At 38.4% G+C, this 17,570-nt stretch overlaps 1 protein-coding gene across 3 annotated transcripts in view; it reads right to left on the reverse strand.

Annotated features, from left to right (window-relative positions):
• The window catches only part of SCAMP1 (secretory carrier membrane protein 1), a gene marked incomplete at both ends in the record, with an annotated part of 105,286 nt that overhangs the window by 72,298 nt on the left and 15,418 nt on the right, over nt 1-17,570 (reverse strand). The window contains 3 exons of one of the 3 annotated variants that reach the window (XM_079702067.1): nt 3,685-3,755; nt 4,842-4,845; nt 7,075-7,152. The exons of 1 other annotated variant lie outside the window; for it this stretch is intronic. In XM_079702067.1, coding sequence (XP_079558193.1) covers nt 3,685-3,755; nt 4,842-4,845; nt 7,075-7,152 — 153 coding nt within the window. The remainder of the gene's footprint in view (nt 1-3,684; nt 3,756-4,841; nt 4,846-7,074; nt 7,153-17,570) is intronic. One more of the 3 variants, XM_079702066.1, reaches the window with a different exon arrangement.

Here is a 17,570-nt window from a genome sequence, read left to right on the forward strand (position 1 = left end):
ATCTAATAAAGCTGTTAAATAAATAATAAATTTTTGTGATTTTTTTTTTCCTAACAGAAGAAAACATGTTTTTATGATAATGTGAATGATCCAGTAGAAAGTGATAAAACTAGTGATGTTGGAGAGGAGCAATTCAGCAAAGTTCTTAAGTGAAAGTACATGGAATCTACTGCACAAATAGAGGGAATGGCTTTAGATAGAAGCACAGACAGTTCAGCTATAAGTAAAAGGCATGAAAACAGAACACATGGGTATAAACGCTGGTAGGTAGGTAGACGTGATGGTGGAAGTCTGTGGATGTTCTCTACTGGTTGCTTCAATTTTCTCAGTGAAATAAGAAGAAGTAAGGTCATCAACTGAGAACGAGGATAGGAGGACAGATTTTAAAGATGAGGAGAGAGAAGAAGAGAGTGGACAATTAAATAACTAGGACATTCAGTACAACTTAGAGCTGGTTATGAACTAAAAATGAGGCCATTCGGTATGTTTACATGTGTTTCTCCATATTTAGCTGCAAGGTAAGGGCAGAGAGTATACAGAGTTGTCTTTAACCAGAGCTTGGCTTCTAGCCAAAAGATTATGTCACAGTAAGGGGGAGAGGGGACGGCCAGGGAGTTGAGAGTACATGGAGAGTGACCATGACAACTGGATGTGGAAGTTAGGCTGAGAGAAGAGAGTAAGATGTCGATAAAGGACAGTGACATAGTAGGATCAACAAACCAGAGGTCCTGGTGGAGCTGAAAGGTGTGTTGAAATTGAGGAACCAGAAGAGTAACCGAAAAGGTATAAGAAATGGGAGTGAGTGACTTGAGATAACATGGAATGCAAAAATCAATGGAAGAGATGAGGTCAAGGCACTGACACGCAGGACGTTGGAAAGATCATCACTAAGAATTCAAAATAGGACAGTGGGGACTTCCTTGGCAGTCCAGTGGTTAAAACTCCACGCTTCCATGCAGGGGGCATGGATTCGACCTCTGGTCGGGGAACTAGGATTCCACGTGCTGCGTGGTGTGGCCAAAAAAAAAAAAAAAAAAAAAAATTATGACATTCAGGAGGAGTTCCCTGGTGACCTAGTGGTTAGGATTCCGGGCTTTCACTGCCATGGCCCAGCTTCAATCCCTGGTCAGGGAACTGAGATCCAGCAAGCCATGCAGCGCAGCCAAAAAAAAGAAAAATACATAATGGTGGATGGGGAAAATAGAGTAGGGAAAAGATGTTTTTAAAAATTACAAAATAGGAATAGTGTCGGAAAGAGTAATAGTGAACCAAGAACTAAAATTAAGAAATGAAAACAAAGAGAAATAAGGTGTAGTAATTCAGAGATCAGTAGATGACAGCCACAATGAGACCTGGGACCCAATTATAATCTGATGACATGAGATTCAAATGATGACATGGGATTTTTTTTAGACAGGAAGGAGGAAGACTGTCTAGAAGCAGCAACTAGAAACGAAGACAATACCTACCCCAATTTTATGCCCAGTTGTCTGAGAACTATGAGAGAAAAAGCAGCTAGTTTTGGACAAGGTTACAGGGGAAGCAGTGTCCTCACAGAAAGGCCAGTTTCCACAGAGCAAAGGATAAAACATTCAGAGAAAAAGATAAAGATATAGGGGATTTTGATGAAGTTGGACTCTGACTTCCAGAAAGCACAAGTTTCAGGAATTCAAGAAATAGAACGGTTCAAACTAAGAAATGTGCAGTGCATCATGAGGATTAAAATCCAGGAGATGAGGAGGAGTCTGGGGCTTCTCGTAGAGAATGACATAAACAGGAATCAAAGGCATAATGAGATTAGTTGATAAACTTAGGGCAGTCAAGTGTTGAGGGTAGGGAGGGATAAGTGTTCTGCAGGCTCCACTTTGATCCTTTTAAATGGGCATGAAGAGATATGAAGTTATACGTCCTAACCCTAATGTGCCATCTTATTCCCAGTGTGGCATACAAACCCTAAGGTGAACCTCAATGATTCTACCCTCCTGGTGTTCACGTCTTAATATAATACCCTCTCCTTGAGTGTATGCAGGACCTGTGACATGCTTCTAATCAACAGAATTCAGTAACAGTGATGGGATATCATTCCCTTGATTACATTATGTAACACAGGGACTCCATCTTAGTAGCAAAGTGTGAGAGACTCTCTGCAGACTCTCTGAAATAAGTGGCCATGATGTTGAAGCTTGTGTGGCAAGAAACCATGCAGCCTCTAGGAACTGTAGACAGCATCGATGACCTGAAGGTGGCCTCCAGCTGAAAACTGGCCAAAAGCTGGGGCCCCCAGTCATACAATCACAAGGGTATTAATTCTGGCAACAACCTGAATGAGCGTGGAAACAGATTCATCCCCAGTCAAGCCTCTGGATGAGAATACAGCCCAGATCACACCTTGATCACAACCTTGTGAAACCCTGAACAAATGACCCAGTTAAGCTGTGCCCAAACTCCTGACCTACAGAAATGACAAAATAATAAATGTGTGCTTTTTCAAGCTGCTAAATTTTTAGTAATTTGTTACACAGCAATAGAAAATGAATATACCTAGTATGAGAGGTTCGTCTTGGCCCATGAAAGGAGGTAAGGATAACCTAGGGAAGCCAGGCATTATGACCACACACAGTGTCTCTTTACTCCATTCAATGACCAATAAATGTCCTAAGGGAGGTGGTCTCAGCGGGGTTGTGGGTTAGAAAGTAGATGATTTTAGCTGGAGCAAATGGCACCTTAGAGGATAAGATTAAACAGATAGTCTGGGGAAGAAGTCTATGGAGACTCTCTACTTTCTGCTCAATTTTTCTGGAAACCTCAAACTTCTCTAAAAAATAAAGTCTATAAAAAATTAAAAATAAAAAAAATAGTCTTAAGTCAAATCATGGAGGCCCCACATGGCTCACTACTATGTAGGCAATGCATAATCAATGCACACATTTCTAAGGAGAAAAGACCTAATCTGAACTTTGCCTTAAAAAAATAATTCTAGTCATAGTGCAAAAAACTGATTTGAAGAAGAGAAACTGGAGACAGGTAAGTAGACAGGTCATTGTATTATCTCACATGAGTACCTGAATTAGGACAGTTTAGTAGGAATGAAAAGGACAGACAGGTAATATCTCCTGGAGGTATAAATAACAGGACGTGGCTACTGATTAGATGTAGGAAAAGAAGCTGTTTGAGCCAAAGACGACTCAGGTACTTCCAGCCAATGACACTAGAAGAACAGAAGGCAATAGTTATCATTAAATGAAACAAGAAACAAAGAAGACTAGTTTCGGAAGGGACAGATAATGAGCTCCAAGAAAGACAAGAAGCAAAGGAGAAAGAAAAAAAGAAATGCGTGCCAAGGGAAAAGAAAGACAGATATTACAGTACAGAAATTGCTTTTGTGGTATTAAAAATAGGCAAGCTACTATGTACTATCCAGTCAGTGCCTGGAGCTAAAAGTTTTATCCATTTTCAAAACGAAAGCTGACATCAGAAATTACTTAACTCAACATCTTCCTCTCTGCCTCCACTGTTACACATTGAAAAAAAAAAAGATGCCCAGAGAGGTTAGATGGCTTGTCTAAAGGTACCAACTAATTAGTGGCAAGGCCTAGATTAGAATCCAGGTCTTACGACTCTCGGTCTACTCCATGTCCTGAATTAACTTAGTCAGAGGCAGTCCTTACTTATATAAATCATTTATCTATGTCCTTTATGGTCAGAAATGACCACTTGAGCTTGCCAGTACTTGGAATTTTCTTCTCTTGGTTCTCCTGCAGATCTTGCTGCTTTATATGACAGAAATCATATATGTCAACAAATAGCAGAACAGAAAAGGAGCCAAGCAACCTATTCCTAAAGAAAAAAAATATGACAGTAAACTAGGCCTTGAGAAACATCACTAAGGATTTTATCAAAAGCACTACACTTCCCCCACACACACATAGGTCTCCCTATCCTTGTACTTCAACATCCGCCAGAAGACATCCTGTCTGAAGCCATGAATGCCATCACCAGTGGCTGAAACTAGTGAGAATCAAGCTGCAGTAGGCATTTTAAACTGTTGCCTAATTTAAAAGGAAAACATTCCCCCTAAATACATAACAGTTTTCGAGGATGAGCTAATTCTTCTAGTAATTTATGCATTAAGCTTTAGAGGGCAGGCCAGGGAAGCTACCCACCAAGCCCAACATAATTCCAGTGGTAAAATGCATTTTGAGTTCAAACAGAAAAAAATTATTTCATAACCAAAGACTACCCTCCATTTTTTTTTTTTTTTTTTTTTTTTTTGCAGTACACGGGCCTCTCACTGTTGTGGCCTCTCCCGTTGCGGAGCACAGGCTCCGGACACACAGGCTCAGCGGCCATGGCTCACGGGCCCAGCCGCTCCGCGGCATGTGGGATCTTCCCGGACCGGGGCACGAACCCGTGTCCCCTGCATCGGCAGGCGGACTCTCAACCACTGCGCCACCAGGGAAGCCCTACCCTCCATTTTATAGCACATCTCAATTCAGACCACCACATTTCGACTGCTGAATAGCCTTCCAGTACACTGCCAACAGACTAAGTCTAAACTATGTGGTGTTTTATGAGGATTCCTTTCTCTGAATTTATAATACAGAATGAATTAATATGTAAATTATTAAAATTATTTAAATATTTAATTGTTATTTTCCTTAAAGTTTCCAATCAAACAGAAAACTAAATATAAAAGGAAACTAATTAAAAAATTAAAAAGACAGGAACTTTCTAAAATCTTAAGGTTATATGCTCATTCTGCTGAAGGATCTTCCTACTTGACCTCAAGTAGCTCACCACACCCTTTTGCAACAATCTAGAAGCTTCATTTTCACAAATACTTTTCTAAGACAAATATAGATAACAACAATCAACTAAAATAGTATCTGGACTGAGTTCTGACATATCACTTACATCAATTATCCAAGTACATTTGCTCTTAGAAAATAGTCACAGCTGCAAAACCCGGCGCCCGGGCGGGGGGTGGCGGGGGGAGTGGTGGGACAAATTTCTAAAATCATACGTATAGGAAACAGAAGAATTTTGAATTTTTAAATTACATCTGTATTTTCCATCATGTAAAATGTTCCGTGAAAAATGCCTAAGTGCTCTTGTAACAATATTTTTCCTGGTTCTGACACTATCTCACTCAACAAATCTAAGAGGAGTGTTTCATTGTAAGCTGGCTTTTCATTATTGCCTAGCTACTCTCTTTCAGAAAACCTTTCCTTGACTGTAAAGTCTCAACATTTAGAACCATAATTTACATTTTTGTTTTATTCTTCCTGGATATATCTAATTCGTGTAATTTTTTTAAATCCCAATTAGGTGAGAAATTTTCCATAGACCGGGACATTATCTTCTATTTCTTAGGCATCTGTCTCTAAAGGCAGCACTAACAAAATGGAAAAGGCAAAAGCTTTACAGAAAAAAGATGAGTTACATAAACCAGTTCTGCCACTTACTAGCTGGATGACTTGTGTCTAAGATTCTTTATCAGTAAAAGGAAACAAAAAATATCCATTTTGAATGCTGTTATAAGAATTCGATAAGGTAATACAGGTAAAGCACATGGCACAAAGTAGACAACTTGTTGAAGAACATTACTACTTCTAAAAAGAATCATCTAAAGCTGCTACTGTAAAAAGGTTAAACATTTTTTGCTAGTAAAATCTTCCAAAAAATTATATAAAAATCTCCCTTTATTCTTTACCAACAAATTTAACAGTCTTGTTTCCATCTCCACCCCCCCCAGAAATTATCAAACTACATATAGTGGAATAAAATGTTCTGGGCTTTTCTTTTTCTCCTTTCAACTCCTACCAAGTTGCAATCTCATACATTTTCACAGTTCACTATAAGGTTGAGCCATACGACACTGCCATCTTTACATGTCAAAACTGGTCAACTTATTGGCCATTTCACAGGGTTCAGTCTGAAACTGACATGCTCAGGGAACACTTGATGATCCCAGCCTGGGTTGCAGCTGCTACACATAAACAGAGGCTGTTAAAATAAATGAGGGCTTTGAAGTAAAGTGAAATTTTAAAGTTCACTCTTATTTTAGTGCTTTTACTTTGTACAAAGCTCATCTTAAAACTAAAAAGTTAATACATCTTGAAGATATTTCCAAGCAAAAGCCTACACGATCTTCTAGAATTATTTTCTAGACTCTGAAAAACATGCATCAGGAAGAGATGATCAAGTAAGGATCCTTATAATGACATGTAAATCCAAGCACATAACTGAAGAACTTTAATATCTTTAAGAGGATGACTAACAGTTCAAGAGCCAACAATGTTTAAAATTAGGGGCCTCATGAGTGTGATATTTGAGCTAAAAACTCAAATACAGGAGACAAAATTATTTGCCAGAGAAATTTTGAGGCAGAATTCTCAACAGAACCTACCTTCAGTAGTCCTCAAAACTGGCTCACAATAAAATCATCAAAAGCACTATAGCAAAAACAAAAAACAAAACTGCCCTGTGAGAGATTAGAGCCCTAACAGATACTGTAATAAAGTTCTCCAGGTGCTTCTAATATGTATTCAGGGTAGAGAACCCTGTTCTTTAAGGTTTTTTTCCATACTCCTTCATTTTATAAACCAAGACTACATTTTGAGAAGAATATGCTCCTAGGCCAGGTTCCAGAGGTTCTAGTCTACCAGAGTAGAAAGCTAGTCCTATTCAGAATCACCTAATTCAAATGACAATCATACAAATACTCATGGTACAGTCCCAGACGAACATCTCTCTTTGTAAGAAAACATCACCCTGTATTACCATGAAACTAACATGTATACCAAAAAACCTCTCCTGTTTAAAGAACTGTAGTAATTTTAACATATTAGAGGGGTTATTAGCAATTTAATTTGTAGAACCATCATGGTAATTTTCAGTTACTAGAAATATTCCTTCCTGTTTTAATAAACTTGCTAAATTCTAAATAAAACACTAACAGCTTATTTTATATAAGTTTAACCAATCAACTAAAAAGAAACTATAATTGAAATATAAATCCTATTTAATTTCCATTTTAATATTTAAAAGTAGTCCAATTAAGAAGAGTCTTACTGTTCTAGAATCCGAAAATGGATTGTATTCATCAAGTCCTGGTGGGACATTTCTTGTCACTTGTGTAACTGATGGGTCCTGGAATAAAATTTGAAGGAGAAAAAAAAGGTTACTTATTCTTTAAGATACAATTATGATATTTACAAAGCATTTGCTTTATCTGTCCTTTTGGGCACCCAGCAAAGCTAACAGAGGAAAATAAAGAAGATTATCAGATTTACTCAGTCCCACTTCCAGAAAGTTGAAATTTAAACCCACAGCCCTCACACTCTCAAAGAAAAACAAATGAAAACTGGGTTAGATGCAAATCAGCTGCTAGCTATTATTTAAAGAATGAAAATAGACCACCTCATAACAGCTGTGTGGAACCGATTGCACAGGGCATCTCAGCAAATCTTGAGTAAACCCATCCTTTCCTCTGGGCCCCACAAAGAGTTCACGTTCCCCTTTTTTAAAAAATAATATCTTCAGTTTTCCCCACTGCAGATTTAAGTACCACGATACAAATCAATGTCATGTACAGGAAACATCTAGAGCATTCAAGATTAAGCACCTCTTACTTGTTTTATTCTTGTTTTATTCTACTACAGTACTTCTCCATGACTGTATTTATTGTTCCACATGATCCTAGACTGTCTCCCTCTTCCAAGTATAATATATTACCACATTAGCCCAGCTTTTCAAATCTTAATACTAGGCTTTCATATAAGTAACTAAATCACAAAATCCTAGTTATTCTATTTCTCTTGACTGTGAAAGTAAGACACAAATATAATTAATGATCATCTCAACAAAATCAACTACATAATTAATGTGAAAGGCATTTGCAAACCATAATATACAGCCTCATCAGCCTTCATATCCTTAGTCTCAAACTTTCACATTCACCAGAATCAAATAAAACACAGATTGCTGCACACCACTCCCAGAGTTTCTGATTCAGTAGGTCCGGGGTGGGACCTGAGAATCTGTATTTCTAACAAGTTCCCAGGTGATGCTGTTGGTCTGGGGACCATTGCTCCCTTGTCTACACTGTACATTGTCCAATCCATCTTCCTCAAAACAGTCATCAAAGTTACCTTTCAAAAATGTAAAGCTAATCTTTTCATTTCCCTCCTCCAATCCCTCTCCTCTGCCCCTTATCCATTTCAGATTTAGAGACTCAACCATAAAATACACATTCCTCAAAATGAGATACAAAGTTTCCAACTAGCCCCTGCCTACCTTTCCAGCCTTATCAACTCTCTTATAACCACCCTCACACCTTGCCAGTCCTTTCCCTTAACCAAACAAAACAAGCTACTGGGCTTCCCTAGTGGCGCAGTGGTTAAGAATCCGCCTGCTCGGGCTTCCCTGGTGGCCTGGTGGTTGGGAGTCCGCCTGCCGATGCAGGGGACGTGGGTTCATGCCCTGGTCCAGGAAGATCCCACATGCCGCGGAGTGGCTGGGCCCGTGAGCCATGGCCGCTGAGCCTGCGCGTCCAGAGTCTGTGCTCCTCAACGGGAGAGTCCACAACAGTGAGAGGCCCGTGTACCACAAAGAAAAAAAAAAAGAAGAATTCGCCTGCCCATGCAGGGGACATGGATTCGAGCCCTGGTCCGGGAAGATCCCACATGCCACGGAGTTACTAAGCCCGTGCGTCACAAATACTGAGCCTGCACTCTAGAGCCCACGAGCCACAACTACTGAGCCCGCAGGCCACAACTACTGAAGCCCACGTGCCTAGAGCCCGTGTTCCGCAACAAAAGAAGCCACCACAATGAGAAGGCCGTGCACCGCAACGAAGAGTAGCCCTGGCTCCCACAACTAGTGAAACCCCACGTGCAGCAACAAAGACCCAATGCAGCCAAAAATTAATTAATTAATTAATTTAAAAAACAACAAGCTACTATATAAGGAGCCTTGAACTTAGCAATAAGCAAGTGGTAAGTATAAATTAAAAGTACAGCAGAGATGAAAAATAAAGTCTTTAGGCTTGCTCAACAATAAAATGGGAAGGGGGCAAAGAAATCACTCTACCTCCTCTCAGGGTTACCCTCCCCAGTTTATACAAAAATGAGTAGGAAGATTATCAAGAGGGGATGTATGCTTCAGGGGGAAAATTAAGAAAATAGAAACATGAATATTTTAATCAAATTTTTAATCAAGTTGGCATTGTTGTGCTTAAATTTAGAACTGGGCTCAGGGTCAAAAAGTGGAGACCTAGCAAATCCAGATGGTCCAGCTGCAGTCATGTCACAACGCCCAGCCCACCACAACCCACCACAAAACCAGGCAACCTGTGAATGCTCAGACACCATATTCTTCCTTGGCACTGCTTCCTCTGGCAGTAATACTCTTCCAGGCAGGGTCAGCCTAGCAATCTCCTCCTCATCCTTAAAGACTCAACCCAAAGACTACCTCATATGCTAACCAATAATCTTCCTGATACCTTCCTGATATCCAAGTCACTCCATCCCAATCTCAATGCTCCCACAGAACCTGGTATTTATCTCCATCAGCATTTATTTCACTGAACCATGATGATCTTCATGCAAGTCTTTTTTCCCAAATTAGACTGTGACATCTCTGAATACAAGAAATATGTAAATAGGTTTTTATTTAATCATACATGAGAGGTAATACTGTTTCTTGAGTGATTATTATTACGACCTCTGGGGGGGGAAAATCCAGAATAATTATTCACAACAGTAGCAGCAGTAATAACCAAGAAATACTTCCTTAAAAAATTAACATAAATATGAAGTTAATTCAAAAAGTTTAAGTGAAAAGATGTTTAATTAATGTTTACTCTCACTCATAAGAAGAGAAACACTAATTAAAACTACGGCTGACCCTTCAACAACACAGGGGTTAGGGGCACCAACCCTCGGCTCAGTCAAAACTCCTTGTATAAGTTATAGTTGGCCCTCCCTATACTCCACATCCATGGTTCTGCATTCATAGATTCAAGCAAGCACAGATCGTGTAGTACTATAAAATTTACTATTAAAAAAAATCCACATATAAGTGGACCCACAAAGTTCAAACCTGTGTTGTTCAAGAGTCAACTGGATGCTGATGTAATCATTTCTCACGTATCAGATTAGCAAAAATCCAAAAGTCTGACATACTCTGTTGACAAAGCTGTAAGGAAATAAAGATTCTCACACATTCCTAATAGGAAGAGAAACTGTTACAACCTCTATGGAGGGAAAGTTGGCAAGTGCTAGCAAAACTACATCTGCATTTAAACTATGACCCGCAATCTCATTTCTAGGAATTTACTCCGAAGATATACTGCAAAATACTATTTGTAATAGCAAAGAATGGAAGCAAACTAAATGTCTATCAATAGAAGATGGTTGAATAAACTATAATACATCTATATGACAAAGTACTATGCAGCTGAGTATTATGCAGTTGTAAAGTGGTATAAGATCTACATGCTATGGAATAGTGAAAAAGTAAAGTGCAGAATAGTGTAAATATAATGTTGCCTTTTATCCACAAAGGAAGATAAAAATGAATGTGTGTCTTTATTTTTAAAAAAAGAATAAACCAAAAACAAACAAAAATGATTGCCTATAGGGAGAGGAAGAGAACAGTGAGCAGACAGCATAAACTTGGAAGCTAGACTTCTCTGAATGTACCGTCTTTTATAGTTTTTCCTTTGGAACCATGAAAATGTTTTCCACGATTACAGAAGAAAATTAATTCAAAAAGAAAAAAGGGGGGAGGCAAAAGGTAGGGTCGGAAAGATGGATCCTGCTTAGCCAACATTCATGCCATCAATGTCATTCTCTCAACGCTACTTAAGTACAATGAGTTCCAACTTTCATTCTACAAATATGTATATCCAATTATCAAGTGTCCTAAAATTCAAATTCACATTAAATTCTTTTTTTTAATCCTACATAAGGTATAACTTAGTTCTAAAGAGGCCTAGAATGAAATCATTCTTCCAATTTTCTACTTGTGACTACAATAATTTAAATGATCTTGTTTCCTTTTAGATTCCAGAAAAGTTTAATCTAGGCTGAAAGTTAACTGGCAGTTTGCTAAAATCACTGTCTCAAGTGAACTGAGTTCAATTCTAGTCGGTCTGGAGTTTCCCCTAACATAGTATTAGGCGACCAAGCAGTAGACTATATGCCAAGAATGATCTAGCAAGAATGATTTGGGGGCTTCCCTGGTGGTGCAGTGGTTGAGAATCTGCCTGCCAATGCAGGGGACACGGGTTCGATCCCTGGTCTGGGAAGATCCCACATGCCGTGGAGCAACTGGGCCCGTGAGCCACAACTACTGAGCCTGTGCGTCTGGAGCCTGTGCGTCTGGAGCCTGTGCTCCGCAACAAGAGAGGCCGCGACAGTGAGAGGCCTGCGCACCGCGATGAAGAGTGGCCCCGGCTCGCCACAACTAGAGAAAGCCCTCGCACAGAAATGAAGACCCAACACAGCCAAAAATAAATAAATTAATTTAAAAAAAAAACCTCACTCACTAAAAAAAAAAAAAAAAAAGAATGATTTAGGAAGATAAAGAACTGATATCTCTGAATTATCACATAATTAACATTTCAAATTAGTTTTTCAGTGTTGAGGGAGCTATAGTCTCTAAACTGGGAGAAAAACAACAAAGCTGATGATTTAAGTAATAATGAATGATCTTTCAATGCCTATTAAGTATTGAGCACTTATTTACATTATTTCCAACCCTTTCTATGATCCTCCCAGGTGGATGGTATTGTCCCATTTTTCAGAAAAAGAAGATATGGCCGTAAAAAAGAAACTTCCTCAAGGTTAATTAGCATATATCTGAGATAAACTAGGAAGCCAGGACTTCCAATGCCTATATATACTCTTTCCATCAGACATACGAAAAACAGTTTACCACAATCATAACTTTATCCAGAGAAGACACTGGTTGAGCTCGTTGTTTACGAGCTAAGAATTTAGCAGGAAAATATCTCACTTCTTCTCCAACACAATCAAAATGAAATTGTTTTAACTTAAGTTGGTTGCTTCTATGACAGTGATTCTCAAACTTCGCAAGCACTGGAATCACCTGGAGGGCTTGTTAAAACCCAAACTGCTGAGGCCCACTCTGAACGTACCTTGATGTGCAGGATGGTGGCTGAGAATTTGCATTTCTACCAAGGAAAGCATTCTGACCTGGTCTTATTTTATTGACTTAGAGGAATGTACTAGACTTCTGTATTTTACAAACTTTCAAGAATCAAGACATTCTTTAGAGTTTAAATATCCTTTTTGGACCTGACTATCCATAAAGTTATGTCATTTAGTCAAGCCGGGGCTATTCTGCTAACCCTTTAGTAAGCAACTTAACTCCATGGTCATGTTTCATTAAAAACCAAGATGCATTACAAAAATAAATGTTTTTTCAAAGAAGAGAATAAGTAAATACTTTACATCTAGCATAATTAGCTCTTTCCTATCTTTAATCCAAGTTTCTTTACCAAACCCTCCAGGGTTGTGCACCTTCACTGTATTTCAACTGATTTCCTCCATCATGCTTTATATGTTGGACTTTCTCAATCACTGCCACATATAACCATAGGAAGATTCCAACCTGGCAAGAAAGTACTTTCACCTTCAGCTAGACATGAGGACATTAATTCAATAATAGTTTCTGCAGGGAACTAAGATCCTGCATGCCGCCTGGCTCAGCCAAAAATAATAATAATAATAATAATAGTTTCTTCAACAAATATTTCTTGTGAATAATCAACTCCAGTCTCTTCTCTGTATATATATATATATCATCCTCAAGCTAAACAGTAGGCTAAAAACAAAAAAAGCTTACATGGATGATTGTGTACAACCATACATTATGTATCCACTTACTGTATCTGCTAACACTTAATAGGTTTGGGTTTCAAAATTAACATTCAAAACTTTGTGTCTTAGGTACTTGTTCTAAAGCAGAAAAGGGGACTAGGTCTAGGAATCAGAAACTCTGGGTTCGCTGGAAATGACTAGCCTTTGCAACCTTAAGCAAGTCAACTAAACTCTCAATTGCCTCATATGTAAAACAGGAGAAATATGATAGATGACTGCCCTGGTCAGTTGCAGCTCTGAAATGTTATGCTATAGACTATAAGTCTTTTATTGTTTGAAAAGGTGACTGCCTGTATTCAACCTTCCCCACCCCACTAATGAAAAGCTGTAAACATTGAACAGGAACTTCATATTTCAATGTGACTCAGGTTTTTCATCAGTAAAATGCATCACATAGCTCATGAGCTACTACATGTAAAATGCTTAATACAATTCCTGAACATGGAAAACACTTGTGTGATAGCTAAGGCTGTTATCATTATTACCAACAAAATAGGATCAAACAAAAAAAGCTGTCCATTTTTGATTAACTGAGGTATCAAGAACGTACAGAGCATCCTATGTAATGAATAGGCCAAAAAACAACCACAGCCACCTCCTGAGGAAAGCAATCAGGAGTTCTCCACCTAGCCTTGTGTCATGTGACCCCAGTAGCTTAGCTACATGTGAAAGGATGAAGAATGGGCCTCTGTGCCAACGGCAGCCATTTTTAGAACTGGACATGAGGGAGCCTAGCAGACCCCAACAGAAGTGACTCTATATTGGATAATAACTAATCAATCCAATTAGAGCCTATTTGTTGAGGCACTTGAATATGAGACATAAAGATTGTACTATAATCAGTAGCAGCAGCAGCAGATGACACTAGTTCACGGTGCAAAGACAGACAAATAGAAGCTAAGTCATAAGAAGGCGACCAGAAAAGCGGCAGTAGGTTCAGCACCTGAGGGGAATGGCATTTACTGGAGTTGCCAGTGAGTGACCAAAGCAAAAAGAGGGCCAAGAGAGTTACTGCTCTTCTAGTTGATGAGGAATGACTGGTGTTAGAGGAGTTTTCACATGTTCCTACAGATCCTCAGACGGGCCTCGGGAAGAATGGAAAAGGAGGAGGAAGTGTCAGAGGGGCGGAAAAGGGGAAAAAGGCTGGGAGAGATCAGCCCCCTAACCTTCACTTGAATCAGTGAAGCTCAATTTTTATGTTTTATAAATATTGATTTCACCTGAAAATAGTTTCCACTGTTTGGCAGGAGGGAGGTAAAGGGCAGGGGCTATGGATTGAGGAAACACCTTGTTAGCCCTCAGAAACTGTTTCATCACAACCGCAGAGATCGACTGCGTTGGGCTTCCTTCCCTCCCCAAGAATCCAAAACAAAAAGACCTCCATCACCTGAGGTAACCTGAGTGCATCTCCATGCCTTAAAACCAGAACAGGTGGAACCAATGCTCTTTGCCATTTTGTGTTCCATTAAAACTTTACGGAAAAAACAGTGTACTGCCATTAACTGTATTTAAATAAAATCTTCTGGGTGAGAAAGATTTTAATAAGTATATTTTCTGACGCCTAGTATACACACTGATCACAAACATACTTACTGATCCAAAACTGCTGCTCAAGCACTTTTTTTACTCAAGTATAGTTGATTTACAATGTGTCAATTTCTGTACAAAGTGATCTAGTTACACATATATATACATTCTTTTTTTAATATTCTTTTCCATTATGATTTAGCATAGGATACTGAATATAGTTCTCTGTGCTATACAGTAGGACCTTGTTTTTATCCATTCCCTATATAATAGCTTACATCTGCTAATCCCAACCTCCCACTCCATCCCTCTCCCAACCCCCTCCCCCTTTGCAACCACAAGTCCGTTCTCTATCACTTCTTAATTTAACTCTAATTTCACCTTCTCTCTCCCTTCCAATTTAAAAGAGAGGGAGGAGAGTACAACTCTAATTTATCCTTTATTTTTCTTAGTGATAGATATTCCCCACAGTTCTAAAGTTTAAGCCAACTTGACAAAACCTATTAAAAAAAACAACAACAACAAACCTCTCTTTATATACAAGTTTCATCTCTTCCCATCTTTGCTCAGGATCACCCTATCAGTTACCCTTTTCTCTCATATGTTCATCTGCTTCCTCTCAACAGGATGCCTCACATCTACATTTCAAGTCTCAATCATCTTTAAAATGCACATAAGCAAAGAAAACCAAAAGCATTCCTTCAATCACTCTCAAGCTACTATCAGCCCCCTTCCTTCTTTCCACTTCTCCAACTCCCACCCCACACTCCCTCCCATTAGCTGCCAGTATTTCTCATATGTAAACTGCAATGGCCTTCTTACTGTTCCCCCCAATCTTCTGACCCCTTCCCCAACGTATTCTTCACAGTAATCCAGGATGAGCTTCTCAAAATACGATCTTGCTCATGTCACACCTACAGATTTGATGAATGTGAAGAGAACAAACATATATTAAGTTTGGTTTACGCTCTCAATAATCGAAGAGTGTATTTTGGGCCTATGAAAATTTACGAATCTTTGGGAATGGACAATGAATAACTGGTAAAATCATTTATGGGATAGAGATTGCAAAGATGGGTAAATTCTTACCACCCACATAAATGACTGCTAAGGCATGAAGACAAACTTTAAACCAGTGATAACCACTGACATTTTTATCAAACACAGCTAAAGCCCACTACTGCTGTAATATTATATTTTACTCACGTAGACATTTGCTATATAATGTAGTGGCCACTAGCCACATGTAGCTCTTGAAATATATCTAGTCCAAATTGAAATGTGCTGAAAGTATAAAACATACCATGTTTTTGACTTCAAGGCACAAAACAATGTAAAATATCAATAACTGTTATGTTGATTATGTGTTGAAAGATATTTTGTATATATGGGGTTAAATATATTATTAAAATTAATTTCGGGCTTCCCTGGTGGCGCAATGGTTGAGTCCGCCTGCCGATGCATGGGACGCGGGTTCGTGCCCCAGTCCTGGAAGATCCCACATGCCGCGGAGCGGCTGGGCCCATGAGCCATGGCTGCTGAGCCTGCGCGTCCGGAGCCTGTGCTCCGCAGCGGGAGAGGCCACAACAGCGAGAGGCCCGCGTACCGCAAAAAAAAAAAAAAAATTAATTTCACCTGATTTTTTTCCATATGGCTACTGCAAAATTTTAAATTACATGTGGCACAAATATTTGCATTCAACAGTGCTGATCTAGTCATTATAATTTATTCAAGAATGGCTAATAATTTCACTTTCATCCATTTGGGCAAATTCAGTATGTTACAAAAAGGAAAACAAACTCAGACTTAAAGCTAAATTCCCTCGAAGTTTTTCAAAATTACAAAAGATGACAAGAGACCTGATCAGAAGTTTTCCAAGCCAACGTTCTTATACAACACAGTAGCAGACTTTCACCATACTTTTTCACTTTCCTCACACTTTTTCACGAGATATCAGAAGACAATAATTTAAATATTTTTAAAAATTCAGAAAAAGATGAATACTTACAATTCTATCAAGGAAACCTATGGGAAACTGAAGATAGCTAAAGCAAAGACAGACTGAAGGAGAGAGAAAGAATTCATCTAGTTTAGCACAATACTAGATTTTTTAATTATCTCATGTAATCCTCAGAGCACCCCTATGACTTAGATTCTATATCCTTTCTTTCACTGCTGAGAATACTAGCTCAGAGATATTTAAGTAATTTGCCCAAAGTCATATAGTTAACAAGTGACATGGTCAAGATTCAATTTCAAATCTGACTCCAAAGACCAAGTTTTTAGAAGAAAATCTGATAAAGAATACAAATTTATGTTTCAAACAATATGTCTTCAAAAGAAAAAGGCTGAATTAAACACTGCATTGCTCCACAAAACTTAATTAAAATACTCAATAGCTCTGCTTAATCCAATCAATATTACACACTAGACTAGGCAACTTGATTAAACAAGAAAAGTCCCAAACTAGGGACTATGAGAGGTACTACCTTCAGAGAGTAAAACTTTTTTCCTACTCTATACTTCTCAACGCTACTGTAATCATATGAATTTAAAAGACACTGAGAATTTCAAGGGGGGAGGGGGAACTACTACAAGAAGCCATTAAAAATCTCAGCAAGACTCTAAAACAACATTTAGCAAAACTTCTGTAACTCATTATAAGGAGTGCTTAATAATCACTAGGAATTATTCAATAAATCATGATGTTGAAAAATTAATATTCATTGTCACTGCAAGTCATGACAATTTTAACTCAAACCTGAGAGACTCAAAACTAATTTTTTATGGACCAGATCTCTCCTTAGTAAATTAGAAACAACTGAAGCAAACACACCCAAGCAGATTTACCTCATAAGTGCAACTTAAAAGTTAACAAACCACATCTTAAATTGCAATTTTTGTCCATGTTAACACCAGCATTAAGTGCCAAAAAAAAAAATTATTTCACTATCTAGCCCCTCTACATTCTAAAGGAAGAATTCTTTGGAAACAAAACATAATTTCTGAACATAATATAATTTGGTGAAAATTTCATCCAGATAATTAATGATCTATGGAAGGGACTTAAATAATATAGAAAGCAAGAAACTCTAGTTTCTTAGCCCACAGTCAAAATGAAATTAAGAGATC

Source organism: Hyperoodon ampullatus, assembly GCF_949752795.1.
Source record: "Hyperoodon ampullatus genome assembly, chromosome: 4".
NCBI classification, from domain to species: domain Eukaryota; kingdom Metazoa; phylum Chordata; class Mammalia; order Artiodactyla; family Ziphiidae; genus Hyperoodon; species Hyperoodon ampullatus.